Source organism: Argentina silus, assembly GCF_951799395.1.
Source record: "Argentina silus genome assembly, chromosome: 17".
NCBI classification, from domain to species: domain Eukaryota; kingdom Metazoa; phylum Chordata; class Actinopteri; order Argentiniformes; family Argentinidae; genus Argentina; species Argentina silus.
This window is the reverse complement of record NC_139671.1, coordinates 4,267,732-4,290,961: the sequence shown is the minus strand read 5'-3', so window position 1 is coordinate 4,290,961 and position 23,230 is coordinate 4,267,732. Positions and strand designations below refer to the sequence as shown.

At 44.5% G+C, this 23,230-nt stretch overlaps 1 protein-coding gene across 1 annotated transcript; it reads left to right on the top strand.

Annotated features, from left to right (window-relative positions):
• The first annotated feature begins 685 nt into the window (after positions 1-685).
• Positions 686-23,007, top strand: LOC310818515 (RAC-alpha serine/threonine-protein kinase). Its single transcript, XM_083689486.1, has 14 exons — positions 686-818; positions 9,686-9,872; positions 16,089-16,217; positions 16,660-16,771; positions 17,404-17,530; positions 17,703-17,834; positions 17,976-18,041; positions 18,352-18,420; positions 18,551-18,676; positions 19,869-19,997; positions 21,247-21,461; positions 21,927-22,014; positions 22,198-22,300; positions 22,545-23,007. The coding sequence occupies exons 2-14, from the start codon at positions 9,827-9,829 to the stop codon at positions 22,622-22,624; spliced, it is 1,422 nt and encodes a 473-aa protein (XP_083545612.1). The 5' UTR covers positions 686-818; positions 9,686-9,826; the 3' UTR covers positions 22,625-23,007.
• The last annotated feature ends 223 nt before the right edge of the window (positions 23,008-23,230 follow it).

Here is a 23,230-nt window from a genome sequence, read left to right as displayed (position 1 = left end):
GACTGCAAGTCTTTGGCTGATATAACTCAATTACACAAGTTCAAGGGTATCGTGTGTATTTGGCATTTCGTGTATAATTTCATGTAGGTATTTGTGTTTCATTTTAGCAATCGTGAATCATTTCAATGAAAATGTTGACGAAGCATAATTTGCTTCTATCAAAACTGATAACAGATTACAGTAAATGCCGACATGCTCCCTGAAATGGTCGTAGATAGGATAGAAATATCAGTTTAAATTGACAATTCATATCTGTATTTGTTTTCTATTTTAAAAAATATATATTTCTGACAAATTATCAGTGTAAAATATCACGAGTCTAAAAAGATGGAGATTGATAAAAAAAAGATCTAATATAAAAAAAAAATGGTACTGTATTGTACCATCATCATGTGCAACGATTTAGAAGCGCTCCTCAGATAAACAAAACGTTTTCAGAAAACGTGGCATTTTGCATCGTGAGTCACTCCCTCTCATTCTTCATATCACTGCAATGCACACACACACACACACACACACACACACACACACACACACACACACACACACACACACACACACACACACACACACACACACACTGAACTCTCAAACGGGGCGAAAAGGCAAATAAGGTGACGGTTCCGGGAACGAGTGGGCTTTAGGACCCAGGAGAGATTCGGATGTCGTTCAGACGGAAGGCTCAGTTGGTTTAATGGGAGAACGACTAGACTTCGAGTGCACGAGGATACATTAACCAAGAATACGCATGGACATAGCTGCTGAACAAGTTGTCAGAGTCCAAACAATGGCCCGGAATAACGTTTGAATTGGCTAAGGTAAAGTTTTGTGGTTCAATTGTTCTTTTGTTGTTTCAATTTTGCAGTCATGCCAAAAAAGGGTAGTTCCCATTGTAGTCAGTGGGTTGCGGATATCTTCACCACTCTGCTCTGCTAGGCCTAGAACTATGTTAAAAAAATAGCAAAAAATGCCAAAATGTATAATATTTGTGCATGTATTAAAAAATCTACTTTAGGTTAAAGGTTTTATTTTGGGGCGCATGTTTCAATATGAAACAACCGTTCTGCAATAGGTTTGCCCATCCTGTGTTGCCAGTCCTGTGCTGACAAAATCATTTTGTAAAATCGTTTTTAGAGGTGTCTTATCGTGTTTGGGAAACTGAAGACACTTAATTTGTTCTTGCGGTATAATTGGCAATTGCATTGACATCTTTGACATGAATAATGATATCCGTCTTATACAGCGTAATTAGAGAAGTCCCACAGTAAGTTTCCCCCCTTTATTCACTTGGCTATTGTCTTCGAACTTCGATGATCGTTAGATGAAGCGGTTGTTTTAATGCTTTTATTGCTGCTTTGAATCGCAAATGAAGAGTGAAACCATGGAGGAGGATGTGGATGTTGCTCCATTCACAGATTTTCTACATTGTGTCAGGAAGGGAGTGAGCAAGGGAGCTGCTTATTTTGTAGTAACACGTGTGACACTGTATCTACTGTAATAATGACTCTCACCAAAAAAGGAAACATTGCATTTGACCAGGAAGGAAACTCATTTAATGGAAAGCAACTACTGGTCATTAAATGATTGTCCTCTGAAATGAATACTTTCCTGTAATAGATGTAATTAGTAACATTTATAAAATAGTAATAGACAGTGGTGTTAAACTGTCATTGAGGAAGGTTTCATATTTATAGTATCAGTCCAGCCACAATTAATTGTTTTTGTCATCTGCAACAAAGAGCAAATGAACAAATGCACCACCTTAAGCATACTTTAAAACATCTGGTTGGCGTCCAAAACATATTTAATGGTTCTTAAATAAGATGTATAAATACTGGAGGTGCTGAGACAATGATTTCCAGTCAACTTTGTCTTTCAATGTAAAACATTTAAAGCATGATGTGGTGGAGGGTGAAACATTAATTTTCAGGCTTCTTGAGTACATGTAGTAAGAGGTCATTACAGTATGCCTGCAGCACAAAACCTCTGTCAAAAGTGACTATGGAATTATGCCTAATACAAAATACTCCTGAAATGACTTTAAAATCCTTACCTAAGTGAAGGGTGACATGGGCAAACAAGTTGAGCCAAGTATCTTTTCGTACCACAAGCCAAGGGCAGGGTTATCGTGACCAAAATGAATAACATGCTGTGTTTTTTCACAACCACGCTTAGGATTATTAAATCAGACACCACACGCATGTCTGCTCTCCTCTTTACACTCAATTGCTCCCTCCCCGTAGACACGCTCCTCAGCCACAGACCCAATTTGGTGTACAGTATATGTGGGATTGTCTTGTAGAGGGCACACACACACACACGCACACACACACACACACACACACACACACACACACTACAAGGAGGTCAGATAGGATTCAAGGCAGATTTGTTGTGATGCCAGGGTGCCCGTGCCAGTTTGTCAGTGGAAGAAGAGCAAGAAAACACTATTTAATTTGGCAGCAATATTATTGTGTGCAGTTTTTCTTTTCTCATTGTAATTGCCAATGTATCATTGTTATATGAATACTCTCAGATCTTGTCAAACATGGGATATGGTTCATTTAAAAAAAAAAAAAAAAAAATGTTAAGGTAATTTTTTTTTTTTTATTGGATAGAGACAGTGAAGAAAGACAGGAAAGTAGGGAGGAGAGGGGATGTCACCATGCCGACATGGGCATATGTGTGCACTGTAGGATATGGTGCTAGACCACTGGACCAACCCAGGCCACAGGATATGGTTCATTTCATAATCCAAAAATACAGTTCCCTGCGTAAGTAATGGGACAAGAAAGCATTTTTTTCTTCTTTTGGCAGTATACTCCAAAAGTTTGGATTCAAAATCAAATGTGGTTAACGTATAGATTGTCAGCTTTTTTTAGGGTATTTTTGTATGTGTTGGTTTCATCATTCAGAAATTACAACACTTTTTATACATAGTCCCCCTATTTCAGCCCACCAAAAGTAATGGGACAGATTCATATAACGTCTAAATTAAGCACTCATGTTTAGTATTTGATTCCACAATTCTTTGCATGCAATAACTGCCTGAAGACTGCGACCCATTGATCCTACCAGATGCTGGGCATCTTCTCTGGTGATGCTCTGCCAGGCCTGCACTGCAGCCATCTTCAGTTGTTGTTTGTTTTGAGGTCTTTTTGCCTAAAATCTTATCAGGAAATGAAATGCATGTTCAATTGGATTTACATCTGAAGACTGAGCTTTCCCATCTTTGGCCCTGAAAAACTCCCTAGTTGCTATGGCAGAATGTTTTGAGTCATTGTCTTACTGTATGATGAAGCGCCATACAATGAATTTGGAGGCATTTGCTTGTAGCAGAGTTTCTATACACTTTAGAATACATTCGCTGCTGCTGTCAGCAGAACATGTACAATCATCAATTAAGACAAGTTAGCCAGTTCTAGTGCCAGCTATTCATGCCCAAACCTTGACACCCCCTCCACCATCTTTCACAGATGAGATGGTGTGCTGTAGATCTTGGGAAGATCCTTTTTTCTCCCAACTTTCCTTTTGCAATCACTCTGGTACAGTACATGATAATATTTGTCTTATCTGTCCACAATACCTTTTTCCAGACCTCTACAGGCTTTTTAGGTATATTTTAGCAAACTCTAACCATACCATCCTTTTTGAGGATAACAAGTGGTTTGCCTCTGTAGTTCGGCTGGTGATGTATTCTGCGGATGGTAGTCTCTGACGCATTCAAGCCTACCTCCTGGAGAGTGTTCCTGACCTGTGGGATAGTTGTTTTAGGGTTTTCCTTAATTATGGTGAACGTTCTTTGTTCATCCACTGTAGAAGTCTTCCTTGGAGACCAGCCCGTTTTTTCTTTTTAATTATGTTCCAAACTGTTGATCTTGGCTATGTTTCTGATTCCTTGACTTTCATTGACACCTTTTTGGTCCTCATGTTGACAGACATCAATAAGAGACTCCAAAGGCAAACTCAAAGCCTAGAATTAATACTAGACATTGACATCTCTCTTATGCCTGCACAAATGATGTGACCGAACACACCTGACTAAGCAGAAACCCCTGTCAAGCCAATTGTCCCATTAATTTTGGTGCCCTAGGGGGACTATGTATAAAAAAAATAAAAAAATCTAAATGGTGAAACCAATATGTACACAAATACCATAAGATAAAAGCTGACAATCTCTACTTTAACCTCGTAGAAATTGTTTGATTTCAAATCCAGTAATGCAATTAATTACGCTGTAAGTAGACATGCTCAGGAACCTTTTAAACTAAGTCATAGTATGGACCTTGCTTCCCCACATGTTAGTAAATGTGCCAGTGGTTGTACCCTAATTACCAGGAATGCCACTGGTATCTGCTGTTGCACAGACAAGCATATTGTGTCAGATGTACAATCAGTTTACCTCCCTTGCTAACACACACACACACACACACACACACTCACTCACACGCCCCTATATCCAGATCTCAACACACGACAGTCCAACAACAGGTCCACCCCACACTCACTGGAGCCATCAAAACACTTGATTGTGTCTGTGTTTGGAGAAGATAACACTGGTATGTCCTTACCCTTGGAATGCCTTGAGGTCATGGAGGGGCAACGTGAAGGATATCAGTCAAAACGGGATGTCAACGTTTGAGTCTTACAACCCAGGGAAGTGTCTAGACTGATAAGGTGAAAGCAATGTCTGAGGAGTATCACTCAATGGTTTGTAAAGCAACTAGCCACAACTACAGTATATCCCTACACACACACACACACACACACCCTCTCTTTTTCTCTCGCTCTTTCTCTCTCGTGCACGCGCTCTCTTGCTCTGTCTCTCTCTCTCACACCCAAAACATTAACACGCTCAGCACCAGCTTGGTTGATACTGTATTGTCCCAAATGAATTATTTTGGTGAATTAGCCGTCGCATAGAACTATGTTATGTGTATCTAACAGGCTTATGTTTGACAGGGTGTTTCTCTTTTCTGTGGAGTGAAAAGATGCCGTACGCTAATTGCATAAAAAGCCCTGTTCCCCCGTCTTCACGCTCGTCAGAAAAATGTGGCGTCTCACTCAAGGTGGTCCGTTCGAAACCGAGGGGGATGGTGGTTGCTTGGTTACCTAACATGAAAACAAACAACACTGTAAAAGCTGTAATTCAGAGGCGAGCCGCCCTGTCCGGAGTCATTAGAATTCAGGGGATGGATCTGGAAATTAGTTTTATATTTGGGTCCTGTAAATGTGCCGTCTGTGCCACTCTCCCACTCATTGTCCCCTGTCGTTCAGCCTGTTCCGGACATTAGCGATTACCGCAAAGGTTATTGACAACCCTGTTCAGAAGGTTAGCAAGATATTGACAGCCTGTTCTAAATGGTAGCGATTAGCTTAAAGGATGTTGACGGCCTGTTCCGAACATTAGAGATTTCCACTCGCTCATCAGGCGGAAATGCCCTTCAACTCAAGAATAACAGTTGTCATGTTTTGACACATCTCAGTTTTCAGTCTCCGGTCATCTTAACGGCTCATGTTTCACATTCTGAGCGCTGATTTAAAGTTGTACTGCACATGTGCCAGACGTTGGATATATAACACCAAAACAATATGAGTCGATTCTCATTGAGATGACACAGCCACCTAAGACCCATCCAAGAGGTATGACTATTTAGCTGGACTACTACAGGGAACATAGGATAGTCTTTGTATAATCACCAAACTTGGTTAGTGGATGGTAAGCCACCGTGACAAACCACGACAGTCAGTGTGGGCAATTCAGCTGCACCTTGTGTTTGATTGTGTTTCAGCCAGCTGGTGGATCGATCCCAGAGAATTCTACCTGTTAGGGACAACTGTTATAGCCCCATAGGACCTGCGAGGTAAATCCACCCAAAAGTCCTCCCCCGCTCTCCGCAATGCATGCTGACAAGCATCAGGCCCAGTCCGCCTGCAGGCCCTTGCCTGGCTCAGTGGATGTTTGTGTGTACTGTACATAGTTGAGATACAGCGAGGTGCAGTGAACGGAAACCACCCAGAGATTCCCTTTGTCCTGTTAACTCAAGCCACCGACAACCAAAGGTTTTCTGATGACACAATGGTAAACTCAAGCCTGTGAACAATCCCTTTTTCAAATGGCCCAAACAGCTCCCTTCACTCTGAAGGGGCGGACTAGCTCTGAACCACCAGGGATGAACCCACTGACCCTATTCATCATAAAAATTCTGCTGCTCACTGCAGCAAGCCACATGTCAGCGCTACAGTAGCGGTGCTAAGTCACGTCCACTGGCATCCCCCCCCCAACCCCCCCCCCCCCAACCCCAGCTGTGGAGATGGAAGAGGTGCAGCTGCGTGGCATGGTAGAAAAGCCCATCCCCATCTTCTGCAGTTTTTTCTTTTCTTTCTTTGGCTCACTCTTTCATTCACTTGCTTCCTTTGCTGCTTGACACTGGGGCGCGTGGTTCACACTCAACTGTGAGTGAGGGCACCAATGTCGAACAAGGCGGGCAGGAAGGAAGGCGGCGGCGGTGGGGTGGTGGGGTGGGGGTGGGGGGGTGTAGGTGGCTGCAGCCTTTAGGGGCCTCTCTTTTTACTCTCTCTTTCTCTTCCTCCGTCCCTCCCTGTTCCCCCTCTTTCTCCCTCCCTATCAGTCTTCCTCCTCTTCTCTCTTTCTCCCTCCCTTCTTCCTCCTGCTCTCCTCCCCTCCCTCTTCGCTTGGCCACGTGACTTTCTGTGAGGGCGTTGGGTTCATTTGAGTGCTGCAGTGTGTGTTTGTGTGTGTGTGTGTGTGTGTGTGTGTGTGTGTGTGAGTGAGGGAGCGAGTGTTTTGGCCGTGGGCCCAGTCTCTTTTCCCTCCGCAGCCAGCCGGCAGCGGCGGGGTGGGCGGGCGGGCGGGTGGCTTCAGGAGGGGAGGAGCGCCCAGGGCTGCAGCAGTGTGCCGGTGGCTCCCTGGACCAAGGGGGGTTGTGAGTGTGAGGTCTGAAGGGACACTAATCTGGTGTGTGTGTGTGTGTGTGTGTGTGCACTTTTGTTTTTTCTGTGTGCAATTATAGCATGTGTGTCTGAGATTCTGTGTTGCTTTGTGTTTATGTGTGGCGTCCAACCTTCTGAGTTTCAGTGTCAGACTATGTGTTTGTGAATAAAAGATGTGTATATTGCAGGTGTTTGTATGTGCTCCCCTGTGTTTTGACTGTGTGTTCGCCTGTTTGTTGTCTACAGGTGTATGTATGTTTCTGAGAAGGTTTTCTATTTTTGTGCATCATTTTCAACTGGATTATTAGGTTTCTTGCTTGTTTTTTGCATCCATGTGCTTTCACCTGCATGTTTCATACATGTGATTTTGCGTGTGCGTGTGTGTGCGTGTGCGTGTGTGTATGTGTGCGTGCGTGCGTGCGTGCGCGTGTGTGTGTGCGTGCGTGCGTGTGTGTGCGTGCGTGTGCGTGTTAAGACTCTGAGCAGTATCTCAGGCCCCTCATGTCTATCTGTTGTTAAAGATTTCTCTCATTCGCGGGAACACTGTGTACTCTCTCAGTGCATTCCAAGGAGCCAGACATAGGGGGGTGGTGGGGGGCGGCGGGGGGCGTGTGTCTGTGTAGCGAGGAGGGGGAAAGGGGATGCTGGGGGCAGCAGGTTTCTCTGTGGACTCCGTCTACCTTTACTGCTTGTGTTCCCATCAGCCGCTCCCGATCAACGAGGCCTTCTCAGCGCCTCCCAGTTCCTTTAACGGTGCCACCGACAAACTGAGCAAAGCTGTTCCCGTCTACCTATTGGTCCGGAATTCATAATACTTTGCACTACTTCTGGGGGAAAATTGTGAGATGTTATGCCCTTGTCTTGCTATGGCAAAGAGTGTCTGTTTTGATCAGGACTACTTTTTTCCGATGCGGCACAAAACATCACACAGCTGTCTGAGCTATAGTATAGGGTGGCTAGTAGGGACATCCTATGGAAATGTCACTTCATGTTGACAGGCAGCTTCCACTGAGTCTAAGCAATGAAAAATAACTTTCGACCTGTCTACCAGCCAAAAGCTGTCTACCTGTCTACCAGCCAATAACTGTCTACCTGTCTACCAACCAAGGCAGCAGAGCAACAAAGGGCATGGCAAGGTCGCGGAATGTCAGTGACTTCCTGTAGGCAGGCGCAGACAAAACATTGCAAAACATTACAGAACAACCCCCTCCCCCCAGTTCATGTTGTGTCCCAAACAGACAGCATTACAGTAGACAGACAACCTCTGTACTTCACAGATCAAAGGGCATCTTAGGGCTCAAGTAGATTTTCAGCCCAGTTGTGACCATGCCTTGCTCTGAAACAATGCTTGGATTGAACCTTTTTTCTCCCATTTTTTTGGGGCTTCTTAGCATTAGCAAAACCCAATAGATGTGTATTGGTGTGATTATTGGTGAAGGGTATAGGCATAGGTATATGTTATTGGAGACTCCATGCACTATTAAACTGGGGGGGGTTCAGAAGTCTCCAGATGGAGAAATCACAACATGGCTAACAGCTAGTTACACATAAACAAATAGTCTGGTGTGCCATGGTGGACAGTCCGGCCGTTTGTAAACACACTCACTCCCCTCTTTCATGTCTGTTTGTTTTTGGCTTCTGGGTAGCGTTGAAGCGAGCTCTATAATAGGGCCAGATTCACAAGCCGTTTGCACCAGTGCAAAGTTTGCACCTGCCCTTTTTTTCTCTCTCCGAAAAAAAGGGTTCGATGCTGATTAAACAGAGGAACATGAAGTTCCATATGTATAAATTATGTTTTACCAGTTGTTTTGGCGTTTGAACATGATTCCCTTCACTTTCGTGAAACTAATGATGGTTTTGGTCGCATTCGCTACATGAGACCTCAAATTCAACCATCGAGACACTTCTTTTCAACTATGGACTGAATTTCTGATGGATTCAGTTTTTCTAGAATCTACACCCCACCCTCACTAAAGAGCTTCTGTCAGCTGTGTGACTGTAGGCTCTTTTCATGCATAATCATATCGTGTTTATAAAGAGTAGTAGTGTCATTTTTAACACACAGCTGGGTTACAGACACAGGATTACCACAACCACAGCACTGTAATGCTAGGTTCTGCATTTCTCACTCTCTGCGTTAGTAGCCTAGCACCACTATGATACATTCTTAGCCTAGAAGATGCTGTCCACACAAAAGCCACTTGCATACTTATGGTTTATAGCTGAAATTCCACTGGGGCATTCAGGTCAAATACCTAATTCTACGGGTTGATCTGGAGCACTCCCAAACCTGGCAACCCTCTGATTATAATTCCATGACATATTACTGTATGGTGTGTGTGACATTGCACAGTGTACATACAATATATCCAGATGATATGACGGTAATGAAGCAATATTTCCACTGTTGATAGATATGGATGGATAAGTGGGGCAAGCCATAACAAGATGGAGTCATTTGACAGCTGTGAAAGGGTCTGCTTAGTTTAGGAATGTGGGATATTCAGGAGAGATGTCTGTGCCCCTGTGTCACCACCCAGTCAAAAGGTAAGAGGCTGGTTTACTAATGGCACGACCAGCTGGGTTGGAAAGGGTCCAAGTCCATTATCAGTTCCTCTCCCTCTACTCCTTTGGTGTTAATATTTGCAGCATTGAGCAATGTGTCACCTCACCTTCATTTGACTTATTGTTCACTGTCACCTGACACTGTGTGTGTGTGCCTGTCCAATAGGCACCCAGTTCTGGCTAATCACGGCCACAACCCCAGACGTTGGATTTAAGTGAAGGAGACCAGAGTGGCACCTCCTTCTGCCAGACCCCCCCCCCCTGCGGACCGAACCTTCCCCCTCCCCCCATTCCTCCGTAGGCCACCATGGGTGAAGTCGTCATTGTAAAGGAGGGATGGCTTCACAAACGAGGTAAACGCATCTGTCTCTCGCCTCAAGGCTTCGGTTCTCAGTCTCCTTGTTCCATTGTGGTCACCTCTGTTCTTGTCTGAAATAAATGTCTCATAGAGCAGTTGTGCGTTACAAATTAGTATACTCTATTCTGCTTTTCTCCGGATACTTTTTTTTTCCCCCAACTCATCCTTTTCAATTACCGTACCTTTTGCATGAAGTATAATGTGTGATTATTTTGTGTATAATTGATTGTTTTTGTATGTACTGTAAGATTGTTGTAGTACTGTACATGTCTGATATTTCTTACAGTTATTTTGAATGTCTATACAGTTGTTTTGAACTTCCTAAACTCTTGTCCTTTGATCGAAAGGCCTGGAAGTCTTAGTATCCTCTGAGATTGCTTCCTGTTGTTTTAGCTCCATTCAAAGATAACCAACATTACAATGAAAGGGATGCAATCTTTATAGTCCTTGGGAATGTTTATGGTCCATAAGAATGTTTACGGTTCTAAAGTTTGTTTATGGTTCTTAGGAATGGTCATGGTCCATAAAAACGTTTCCCCAGACCAAAGGCTCTATAGACTTCCTATGATTATGTCTTCAAAGCAAATATGCCATTTAGTGCACACACACCAGTCGAGATTCTTTGGACATTTTCATGTATTATGGACATTTAGACATTTAGATGATATATACAGTACAGTATATCATTAACATCTGAGGTATAACCATTGAGTTGTCAAATGGTACTGTAGGTGGCATTTTTAGGATGATGGTGAGAAACAGGTGAAATGTTTGCCCATTTTGAGAAAATCTGAAAATGAACAATTTAACTTCAAAGCTGTTTTTCAACTTTACTTTTTCTTTGGATTAGTCTGTCTGTAGCTTGAACTTGTTGTCTTGGCTTGTGACCCCCCCCCGGTCCCGTCTGGACTTTGCGTGTTTGTTTTCGACCTGCATCTGCCTCTCCTTTGACCCTTTCAGTGTTCTATAAACAAAGAAAATGACCCCCCCTGCCCCCCCCCCGTACAACCTCCACACAGCTGTAGCCAGGGGGAGGATCACATCCCATTCACAGAATGACTGACCCCTATTAAACAATGATTTTAGCCACTTAGATCTTGTATTTATCTCTTCGATTCATCACAACCAACAATCTCATCACAACCTCTTTGATTGCCTGGGGAGATTTGACCAAATGGGGGAAATACAGATTACAGAATACTCCAATTTGTCAGTGGATTCTGCAATTGAATTGGTTGCATGTTGTCCTACGGACTACAGAGGGGTGACCAAACTGGCTGGAGGAGGGATATGGGTGTGGCTGGAGGAGGGATATGGGTGTGTCTGGCGGCAGCAAGAAGACTTGCTGTGGAAGCTGGACAACCGAGAGTAACCCCCCCCCCCCTCCCCTCCCTCCCCTCCCTCCCTCGCCCCCTCCCTCCCTCGCCCCCTCCCTCCCTCTACCCTTGGACAGTCAGACAGTCGGACAGTGTAGCGCCGTGGCGAGGAGTTGGGGGTCATCCCAGTTCAGCTATGCAGACAGACACCACCCGGAATGACTCTGGGCCGAGATCAAAAGGAACGCAGCCGACGCTGGATTTACGCTGCTTAGTGCGGCGGCGAGCCTGTTTTGCCCACAAGGGATTTGGGGAGATGTTTTTTTTTTTTTTTTTTTTTTTTGTGATGTGGCCATGGTGACATCACCCATGGGAAACCATGAAGGCAACAGGGTGGTGCAGTCAAGCTTTTTCAGCTTTGGGTGAATTTTTTTCAAGTTTTCAAGCCACATGCTTTGCCTACCTGTCACTCTGCATACACAAATCAGACAGGTTTACAAGGGTCATGCTTACTCAACCGTAGTATGTCACCTGATTTAATTTCAAGCATTTCTATTGTGTCCATTTATTAACTTTTAATATGTCCTCTGTGTGGCTGACAACACAGTGAACATATTCTTGTTTTACCAGAATACAGGTGTGTGATTATAGAAGGGTGGGTTGGTGCCCCATGGTTGCGTGCACATCGGTTATAAGGTTTTGTTGGCTTATAATCAAAGCATTATCAACACAAATTCACCCAATAAAGCACTTGTTTGTCTTTCATGACATTGTTATGCTAGATACAGTATGTTGTTTAGCTAGCTAACTGGTCCCTAGCCATGATATTAGCATAGACGTGGCAGTTGTGTCATGCTAGCCCTTGCCGTAAGACTTCTCCACTCATCGCATACAGATGAACTTGAACCAGGTTTTACGTCACATGGAGTTGAATAATGGTCTTTGGGTTTTCACTGTATATCCAAGGGCAGGTCTCATCATTCTCGTTACTACCTCGAGGATGGCAGCGGCTTGAACTATGGTCAACGAACCAATTACCTAAATAAACTACTACTCATCAACGGTGGACGTTTGCCGGATCCCTCCTGTAAATCCCTGACCAATAACGGGTGTTGGACATGACTAAATGGCCAGACATATTACAGCTGCCTTTGATCCAGGTATGCATGCTCATTTTTGATGTCGCCAACCCACCTGTCTATAAACTACTGTTTGTGTCAGAGGTCTTGCAACGCTTCTGTTCAGGTTAGACTGCATCTTTGTGTGCGGGGAGTCAGCTACATGGGTTTAAGCGATTACTGGATGGCATTCAAAGGTGCTCTTATGGGATTGGTTCCATCGCCGTAGTCGGAGTGTGGCCTCTCTCACTATTCCGGGGGTATAATCAAAGCCATGGATGGATGCTCGGACGACCTCGCTGGGACTCTTTTCACGTTCAAACGCATCTGGGGCCCGAGCCAAGGCGTTAGTCACCCGTTGGAAAAGCCTGCTTTGAGGAAAAACATCTGGACTCCCCTGGCATGGATCCACCTTTCCCTTTTTTAGCCAACCTCCCAAATGGCTAGGAGTCCTCCCATTCCAATCACATGAGTCATACAAGACCGAGGAGAACAAGGTGGTTTGGATCGTGGCTCTTGGGTTCAAAATAAACCGCTGTAAAAAACGTACTTGATCTAAGCCTTTGCTTAAATGCTACACAGTGTCCTGGCAGCCAGTATTCCGGTTGGTCCCTCACATGGCAAGGTTTGCCCCCGTGGCTAGTCGATGTAAGCCACACCCGTATGGCAGGCAGCAGACCACTCCCTTAGCCTGTGGCAGTGCGGCTTGCAACTGTGTGCCACGCGTGCTTGATCAAAGCATTCCATTCCCAAATGTTGCAAAGGAGACCGGTACACCGGGATCCATCTGCGGAGATTGGCGGTTATGGTTGGGTGCGGTGGATCTTGGGGGAGGTCATGTGGCAGCCAGGCCATACCTTACCATGAACCCTCCTCTGAGTCTGTGGTTGAATACACTGAGAAGGCGATGAGGCTTCTTGAGGAGTGGCTCCTAGGCTGAGGCATACTTGTGGTAGTGGTTCTTCTGAAGACTTGCACATGGACAAGGAATCAGGGCTAGATCATCAAAACATACGCATGCAGCAGCACTTGTGAAGGCTTCCAGCTCCCTAGGTTAACGAGGTCACGCGCACGGTTCGGTGAGGCAGTAGGAGCAATAGGTTGGAAAAATGGGCCGATGACCAGGAGACTGCTGCGTTGTGAACTGTAGCATCTTGTAAACAAAAAGGACAGACATATGTGCTTCAGCCCGGCAAGTAAGACAATTAAGCATAACGTAGTTGCTCATACAGTACTATACCTAACCCTAAAACAACACCAGGTCACTTCCAAACATGCATTAGGCATTACCTTTGAGCTAGCCGAGTTGTCTGACAGACTGACATTTTGATGCACTTTGGCGTTTTCCTCACAGTCTAGACAGGATATGTGCGTGTATCTACCCTTAATTTATACAGCCACACAATATATGCTCCTCAACAAGACACTTATCTAGAATTGCACAGTCTGTGTATAGGTGTGTTAACCTTCTCTTTCATAGAGATCTTTTGTACAAAAGAAATGAATAATAGAAATGGCTTGACGGGCCTGGTTGCTACACTGCAGACAGAGCTGAATTAAGTGTGTGTGTGAGTGTGTGTGTGGAGGGGGGGGTCACAGGAGGAAGTGGATTCTTATTATAAGCCACACAGTTCCTTTGAAACCACATCCTCCTTACAGGCCAGGCTGCACTGGCATCTCTTATCTGCGCTGTGTCACTCTGCTTAGGACCGTTGACTTCCTGGGTAGCTGTCAATGATTTATTATTTATGGGAGGTGCGTCTCAATTGTCTAACGTGGCTTCCTCTCCTTGTCACCTCCCCTTCGTCTGCACTGGTCCTCAGGACAGAGGATAGGTGGAAGCTTTATGATGAAGGGAAATGGAGGGATTCGCTCACGCATCCAGCTCAATTAGATTGATGCAGATGATGGATATCGCTATCCTTATCTCTCTCTCACACACACACACACACACACACACACAAACACACACGGTACATTCAGTACATGCTTACAAACGTTCCCACAAATATAAACACCCTTAAATAGTGTTTGTTTAGAATGCATTTGATGAATAATTGGTCTAGTCAGGCACCATGCAACAGTTATTAGACAGAGATGGATAGTCTTCATGTTCATTAGCTCACTGCTTCACCTGCAGCTGTTGGTTATATGAACACACGATCAGACCTTTGTCCAGTGGGCCACTTACACACACACACACACACACACACACACACATGAACACACACACACACCTGTAGTGTTTTAAACATCTAGATGCATATGCAGTTACACGTTGCTTTATTTACTTCCAGCTCAAGGTGTGTGTGTGTGTGTGTGTGTGTGTGTGTCTGTGTCTGTGTCTGTGTGCCTGTCTGTGTCTGTGTCTGTGTCTGTGTGTGTGTGTGTGTGTGCCTGTGTGTGCCTGTGTGTGTCTGTGTGTGTGTGTGTGTGTGTGTGTGTGTGTGTGTGTGTGTGCAAGCGAGCAAGCGAGTTTTTTTTCAAGGGCTCGGATCTCCTCTTATCACTCATTGAGCAGTTAACAGATGAGTCAGCAGCGGCTCCGACACTCGACCTGATTGGGTTTTTTTCTAATTGTGGTGTTTACCCTTGCTGTTAGTGTGTCACTTCCTGTTTTCTAGAATCTGGTTGTTGATTACCAGAAGTACCTCCAACCACAGTTACAAAAAAAAAAGTGGGTGAGACCCTGTGTTTACTACAGCGGCTGCCTTAAAGGTACAGGCACTACTTGTTGGGGACGTTTCATGTAATCTATTTACCATAGGCACAAAAATAGTATTGAATGGATATTTGAGACTTTGAATCTAGGCTCAGTATTCTGGTTTGTTTTGGTTCTCTTCCACATGACATTTGTGAACAAAGCGGTTATTGTGCGTGTGAAAAATGGTCTTGTGCAAGTGTCTTACTGAGTGGTCCAAGACCTCTCTTTTTTTTTCTGGTCAGTCTTGTTCATTGATGCAGATATTGCTACAGAAGTTGTGGGGAACACTTACCAGACTTTCAATGGGAACTACAGATCTGATTGTATTATCAATTGAAAAGGAGAAGGAATCCTGGAAAGAAATGACGCACTACAATATAGAGAAAATATAGAGGAACCCCAGATACCCTCCCTTTTTTTGTTGTTGCTCTATGCTAGTGTTGAAGCTCATTAAGTTCCACAATCTCACCTATGACCTCTTTTCTCCACTACACACCCCAATCTGGACCACCCAAACTTGATCAAAAGTTTGTTTCACTATTATATGGTGTTTGTTTTAACCCCAGAGGGCAATAGCCACACAAGCTCTGTTGTTGAATGTTTTTACACTACACACTACATAGTACAGAGGACATACTGTAAACAAGGGTTGAGAGTCAGAAAGCAGAAGAAAAAGACATATGAGGGGAAGTTGCGTTTTCGCAGAAACCACCAGGAGAAAGGCCTCAGAAGCTTGTGGTCAACCAGACTGTGAGAGCATTTGTCTGTCTCTCACACGCACACTTGCTGTCGGACAAGTTTTATTAGCACTTCCTCATGGCAAGCAATAGCGCGGTGCCTTGTAGATCTCAAGACCAGTGTGAACATTGTTCCTTGAAAAATACCCGCGGACGTCCACGGGTCTATGCTTAGTAAACATGCTTGTTATTATGAGATAAATCCTAATTTATATCATAAGAAAAGTTTAATGTTTTATGAGACAATTGTAACAATGCGATGGGTATTTGACTGAAATGTTAATGTTAATATATCTGTCTATCTATATTCCATTCCCTTTCTCCTTTCTCTCTCAGGAGAGTACATCAAAACCTGGCGGCCCAGGTATTTCCTGCTGAAGAGCGACGGTACGTTTATCGGGTACAAGGAGCGGCCGCAGGACGTCGACCAACTAGAGACTCCGCTCAATAACTTCTCAGTAGCACGTAAGCTCAACTACCACACAATTGGAAGTTTGCGAATCGATAAATGTTGCATTTATGTTGGAGGAATGAATTTGACACCAAGGGCCCATTTCGTGGACGCGGATACAGCCCTCTCCTGGACTACAAAGCTGTTCCTAATGGAGTAGGCTTAATCTGTGTCTAACTGCAACCACATACGTTACGCAGAAAGGCAGCTGGGTCGTGTTAGTTGTTGTATCTATGGCACATGTATGAGGAGAGGACGATGGACCGCTGCCTGAGAATGCCTGGTTGCTGTCTCAGCCTTGTTAGTTCCCATGGTGATATAGATAAATAGCTTTAACTTTTCTCAACCTTACGTCGGTCTCTCCCTCTCTCAAATGTTCTCCTACTCTTGTTTCTTTTTCGCTCTCTCTCTCTCTCTCTCTCTCACACACACACACACACACACACACACACTCAGAATGTCAGTTGATGAAGACAGAGAGGCCAAAGCCCAACACATTCATCATCCGCTGCCTGCAGTGGACCACTGTCATAGAGCGCACCTTCCACGTGGAGACCCCAGAGGAGAGGTGGGTTACACACACACACACACCCACACCCACACACCCCCACACACACACACACACACCCCCACACACACACACACCCACACACACACACACACACACACACACACACGCCCACACACACACACACACACACACACACACACACACACACACACACGTACTGCACAGAGACACACATGCACATAGGCACGCACACACACACGTACGCACACATGAATTCAGATGCATGCACGCCCACTTACACACCACATAAACACACATGCGCACAGACTCATGCATGTGCACACACACACCCACACAAACACACTGTATACTGTACACACACATACTGTATATACAGTGCCCTGCGAAAGTAATGGGACATTGAAGTATTTTTTCTTCTTTTGGCTCTACACTCCAAAAGTTGATTTCTGCTTTTATTTCATGGTATTTGTGTACATATTGTTTTCACCATTCAGAAATGATAACACTTTTTATGCATAATGCTTCACATCACTTACGCAGGGTACTGTACTTGCATAACCTCATTTTTCATTGACACTGTACTGCAGATACAGTACAGTCCACAAACTCACACACGCATTCAATGCCAATAGCGGTGTCATCCCCCCTCTCTCTCCCTCCATCCTCAGGGAGGAGTGGACGAAAGCAATCCAGGCTGTGGCAGACGGGCTGCAGAAACAGGAGGAGGAGAGGATGGACTCCTCACCTGACCCCATGGACATGGAGATGTACCTCACCAAACCCAAACTCAAAGTGGTGCGTCCCTCTCTCCAAATGTAATCTTCACCCGCTGTCTTTAATAGGGTTGATGTCGTATCCTGTTAATTTTAAATAAAGTTGTGTTCCTGTTTTTATATTCTCCTCATCAGTTGAAACAAAGATGTGTATCTCATGGTAGTTGACCATTTTTACCTGCCTCGTCCCTTAGACTATGAATGACTTTGAATACCTCAAACTCCTGGGAAAAGGCACCTTTGGGAAGGTCATCCTGGTGAAGGAGAAGGTCTCTGGAAAATACTACGCTATGAAAATCCTCAAGAAGGAAGTGATTGTTGCAAAAGTGAGTAGCATGTAGTGAGGCAGGCTCAAGCAAATGCTTGAAGTATTTAAAAGTATTTCAAATACATTAAGACCAAGGTCTGCTTTGTATATAACGTTTTTTTTACAATTTGCCTATTCGATCTCCCTCGTCACCTGTCAGGATGAAGTAGCACACACGCTCACTGAGAACAGAGTACTGCAGAATTCCAAACATCCGTTCTTGACGGTAAGTGACTATTGCAATGCACTCAAACCATGATCACAAACTACTGGCTTCATATCCATGTTGGTAATGGGTGTGTATGATGTATGAAAAGCCATAGTACCTGTTTCCTAATGTATGTAAAATACAGAGTGTTTCCTTGTTTATACACTAGCTACACAGTCTATGTACAGTTTATAAAGTGTAACTCCAGTGCAACTCCTCCATGTATCAGTCGTATGTAAACTCTTCCTCCGTGTGCTAAGCTATTCATCATAGGTGAATCATGAAATATTTGATGCTGCATCAGCTAAATGTCTTCCTCTATTCAAAGGGTCTGAAGTACTCCTTCCAGACGCCTGACCGCTTGTGTTTCGTCATGGAGTACGCCAATGGTGGAGAGGTGAGTCTTGTGTCTGATTTTACCGGGTTCTGGTGAGGGTGCTGGGTGAATATCTCACAGAGAACTTTGGCCAATCAACAAAAAGTATTTGGCGATTTGACTTACGTAATTGATCTCTCCTGCAACCCAGCTGTTCTTCCACCTATCGCGAGACCGCGTGTTCTCAGAGGATAGGGCTCGGTTCTACGGGGCGGAGATCGTGTCAGCGCTAGACTACCTCCACTCAGAGAAGAACGTGGTCTACAGGGACCTGAAGGTGAGTTGGGGAACAGAAAGGGTGATCTGAAGGGGGTTGGATTCAAGTACTATTTGAAATGGTTTCAAATGCTGATCTGTGCTTAATTGAGTTTGTCTGGCATAACAGAACCAAAGAAATAGTCCGCAAAAGTATAAACCCTGCACTTCTGGCACTTTAGGCAAGCTCAAGCAAACACTCAAAGTATTTATCAATTCTTTTTATATATACAACAATTGTTTCAGTGCACCATCAGTAATGGAACAGATTGATAAAATGTCCAAACTAAGCACTCATGCTTAGTATTTGGTCGACATTCCTTTGCATGCAAACTGCCTGAAGTCTGCAACCCTTTGACCCCATCAGACGCTGGGTGTCTTCTTTCGTGATGCTCTGCCAGACATGTACTGCAGCCATCTTCAGTTGTTTTTAGGTGTTTTTGCATAAAATCTTATCAGGAAATGAAATGCATGTTTACGCTTTTTTTGGCCCTGAACAACTCCCTAGTTGCTATGGCAGTATGTTTTGGGTACTGTATGATGAAGTACCATCCAATTAATGGAGGCATTTGCTTGTACTTGAGCAGACAAGATGTTTCTGTACACTTCAGAATACATTCTGCTGCTGCCTGCCAGTTCTAGTGGCAGCTATACATGCATATATAATGCTAACATTAACATCCCTCCCTATTCTGTGGATGGTAGTCTCTGACACATTCACACCTACCTCCTGGAGAGTGTTCCTGATCTGTGGGACAGTTGTTTTGTGTTTTAATTAACAGACATTTAATTAATGTCTTAATTATGGGGGGCATTCTTTGGTCATCCACTATAGAAGTCTTCCTTGGTCTACCAGCCTGTTTGCGATCGCTGAGGTCACCAGTGCTTTTTTTCTTTTCTTTTTAATGATGTTCCAAACTGTTGGTTTTGGCAAGCCTAAGGTTCTGGCTATGTTTCTGGTAGTTTTTTCTCTCTAATCTAATAAAAGCTTATTTGACTCTCATTGGAACCACTTTGGTCCTTATGCTGACAGACACCAATAGAAGATTCCAAAGGCAAACGCAAAGCCTAGAATCAATACTAGACATTGACAGCTCTCTTATGCCTGCACAAATGATGGGGAAAAAATAGTGAAAGCAAATCTTTTTCTACAATTCCATTTACTGGATATGAAATTCATAATACTGAATGCACCCTCACTCTCCCCACCACAGCTGGAAAACCTGATGCTGGACAAAGACGGCCACATCAAGATCACAGACTTTGGTCTGTGTAAGGAGGGGATCAAAGATGGGGCCACCATGAAGACCTTCTGCGGCACGCCAGAGTACCTGGCCCCTGAGGTGAACCCGCTATGAACCCTCTATGAACACTGTCATACATTATACAACGGGTTGATCAGAACAAGAATTGTGATTGGCCGAAGACGTGCTTTATTCCTTGATAAAGTAACAGCTATGACACATTTATCCACATTTATCCACGTTACAGTAATATCCCTGTGCAAACACTCGAATTACGAAGATTTGTTTATCACGTTAGCTTGACAACAGTGGTCCGTTTTAGAACTATTAGGGTGATTTTGAAACAGGCGCATGCAGATACGCAAACGTAATCTGAGCGTAATCTGAGGTTTGAGCCCGATTTGCGCTCTTGGATAAGTGACAATATGGTGCGCAAACACCTGCGCTCCACCTGCGCTTGGCTCGCAGAGAAGGGTGTCTTCTTCCGAAAATATGCTAGTACGATATAAACGATATTCGCACCTCAATTTTCGAAAAGACGTATGCACATATGCCCCCTGGGAAAGTTGAACCTGGGTAGGATGTGGAGCACCATACTTGCGTGTAAAATTGTATTTCAATTGCTTTATCGCCAGACAAAGATGCTACCAATAAAATACAATATATAGGACGTGTGTGTAGACAATTCACGCCATTTTGGATTTAGCATTGGGAATCGGGAGCTTTTCCAATGCATTTACTGCCATTGCCGACCATCTCAAACTGCTTGATTAAAATGTTGTCATCTACGGCGTTATGTTTGATAGCAATCTTTGATATGGTAACATTTACAAGAGGGGCACAAGAGGGATGGTTTGGACTCATTACTGGTGCGCTCAGTAGATGAAGTAGGTGAAGGTTCATTATATTGGTATTGACTGTAGCTCTTCGTTTTAAACCTTTATTTTTAAATACGTTTTTCATAGATATGGAGCATTCGAGTTGGTGATTCTTTGCCAGATTGTGTCTTTTCATGACGCACTCATTTTCCCACTTTGAAGTAAATCTTTGACAATTGAAAATGGTTAAGTTTAGCAAACGCGTGATTTTATTTGAGGTTATGTTTTCTGACGTGGAATTCCAAGTGACAGTCCATTGTAAAAACGATATGAGTGAGGCGCACAACGTGTCCCCCTCTTTTTGAGCTCACCTCTGCACACAAGTGCTGCATAGAAAATAGCTCTTCAATACATAGGCGCCATGTGGACTCAGGAAAATATTTCACAATAAAGCACTGTCTTATTGCTTAAGTACTGTAAGGCTAACCTCACCCCCCCCCCCCCCCCCCCCCCCACACACACACACACAGGTGTTGGAAGACAACGACTACGGTCGAGCGGTGGATTGGTGGGGTCTGGGTGTGGTCATGTATGAGATGATGTGCGGTCGACTGCCCTTCTACAACCAGGACCACGAGAAACTGTTTGAGCTCATTCTCATGGAGGAGATCCGCTTCCCCCGCACCCTAGGACCTGAGGGCAAGTCCCTGCTCTCTGGGCTGCTTAAGAAGGACCCCAAGCAGAGGTGAGGTGTGTGTGTGTGTGTGTGTGTGTGTGTGTGTGTGTGTGTGTGTGTGTGTGTGCGTGTGCGTGTGTGTGTGTGTTCTCCTGGCTGCTCAAGAAAGACCCCAAGGAGAGGTGAATGCGGAAATTGGCTGTGTAGGCTTTGTGTGTTTGGATCTTATGTATGGTGTGTATATCCTTCCTGTCTGTCCTGTATGTGTGTGAGAGTAGGTGCCTGTTTTTTGGTTTCAAGCAGGACTCCAAGCAAAGGTAGGTGTGTGTGTGAGACATGTGGTACTGTAGGTGTGTGAAGGTAATCTAAGCATAGGTGAGTGTGTGTGTGCAAGAGCACATTCCAGCTCAAGAGGAACCACAGCAACCAGAGTAAAGTAGCTCAAAAGGAGCCTCATCCACAAATTCCGCTAATTTAGAAGGACCATCATAGTAAGCAGTGCTCATTCTGTGTGTGCCATCTCCTCTCCTTAAGGTTAGGCGGAGGGCCAGACGATGCCAAGGAGATCATGCAGCACAAGTTCTTCGCTGGAATCGAGTGGCAAGACGTGTATGAAAAGAAGGTAAGGAGCCGTGGACCTCTAGTCTACATGTGCTTATAACATATATATAACATATATATTACGGCGTGTTTTATATTCAGTAACAGTTCTATAAGCTAACTGTACTAAACTAGGTTTCATGCAAGCGTCATTACCCCCCCCCCCCACCACCCGATTTGACTGACTCCTCCCGTTTCCACTCAGCTCATCCCGCCCTTCAAGCCCCAGGTCACCTCGGAAACGGACACCCGCTATTTCGATGTGGAGTTCACGGGGCAGACCATCACCATCACGCCTCCTGGACAAGGTACCCACCTCCCCTCTCACAATTTGTACATTTTTGTGATACTCATTCTCTGTGGTGCAGTCTGAGATGTTTTGTGTTGCTAAAGGGCTCCCCCTTGTGGATCTTTGTGTTCATGTTGTCTTTTTCACATTACTAAATGAACCATAATATGGACGCTTTGTTATCTTTGCTGTAAAACATGATCATTGTGAATGTCTCACCCCCCTCTCTCTCTCTCTCTCTCTCTCTCTCTTGTACTTCCCAGATGAGAGTATGGAGTCTTTCGACAGCGACAGGAGACCCCACTTCCCCCAGTTCTCCTACTCTGCCAGTGGGACAGCCTAAACCTACACCCCCCCCCTCCTCACCCCTCCCGCCACCAATCCCCTTGGACTCCCACAATCTCCAACCAGAACACATCCTCATTGGCCATCAGTGACCTCACCCGCAATTGTTCTCTGTTTAGTCCTATATGTTATTACGCTGTAATTCTTCGGGTGCATCTCAATTGTCTAAAGTGGCTTTTTGTTTGTTTGTTTGTTTGTTTGTTTGTCTGTCTCTCCTTTTCTTCATCCACACTGTACTTGACCTGTGTAAAAGGAAGTTCCTCCCAAGGCTTTTGCCATATGGCTTTCACCGATCCTGTGTCTTCAGCTCGGTCCAGTTGAAGGAGAGGAGGCCACTTTAGACTATTGAGATTCACTGTTGGTGTCTCTAGTGTTTCTTGTACCGTTGCTTTGAGGGTGAGGGTGGGGGGGGGGGGGGGGGAGCACTTGGAGGTCATGGGGTCAAGGGTAACCAAGGTGCAGTTTGTCAACCCTAAAGCCACATGGCGACATTACAATCTGCCAGTCAGTTGCAGCTAGCATCAAAAGAGAAGCACAGTACATGCATTCTCTGTTAACAACAAACTCGTTCTTCAAACGGTACACTATCTATCACGCTAGTTGG

What these genes read in the sequence shown, in the direction of transcription:
- LOC310818515 (XM_083689486.1), top strand. Translation starts at nt 9,827, where the DNA reads ATGGGTGAAGTCGTCATTGTAAAGGAGGGATGGCTTCACAAACGAG. An exon ending in CCAAACATCCGTTCTTGACG is followed by an intron (nt 18,042 to 18,351) that starts GTAAGTGACTAT and finishes CTCTATTCAAAG; the next exon opens with GGTCTGAAGTACTCCTTCCA. An exon ending in CATCACGCCTCCTGGACAAG is followed by an intron (nt 22,301 to 22,544) that starts GTACCCACCTCC and finishes TGTACTTCCCAG; the next exon opens with ATGAGAGTATGGAGTCTTTC.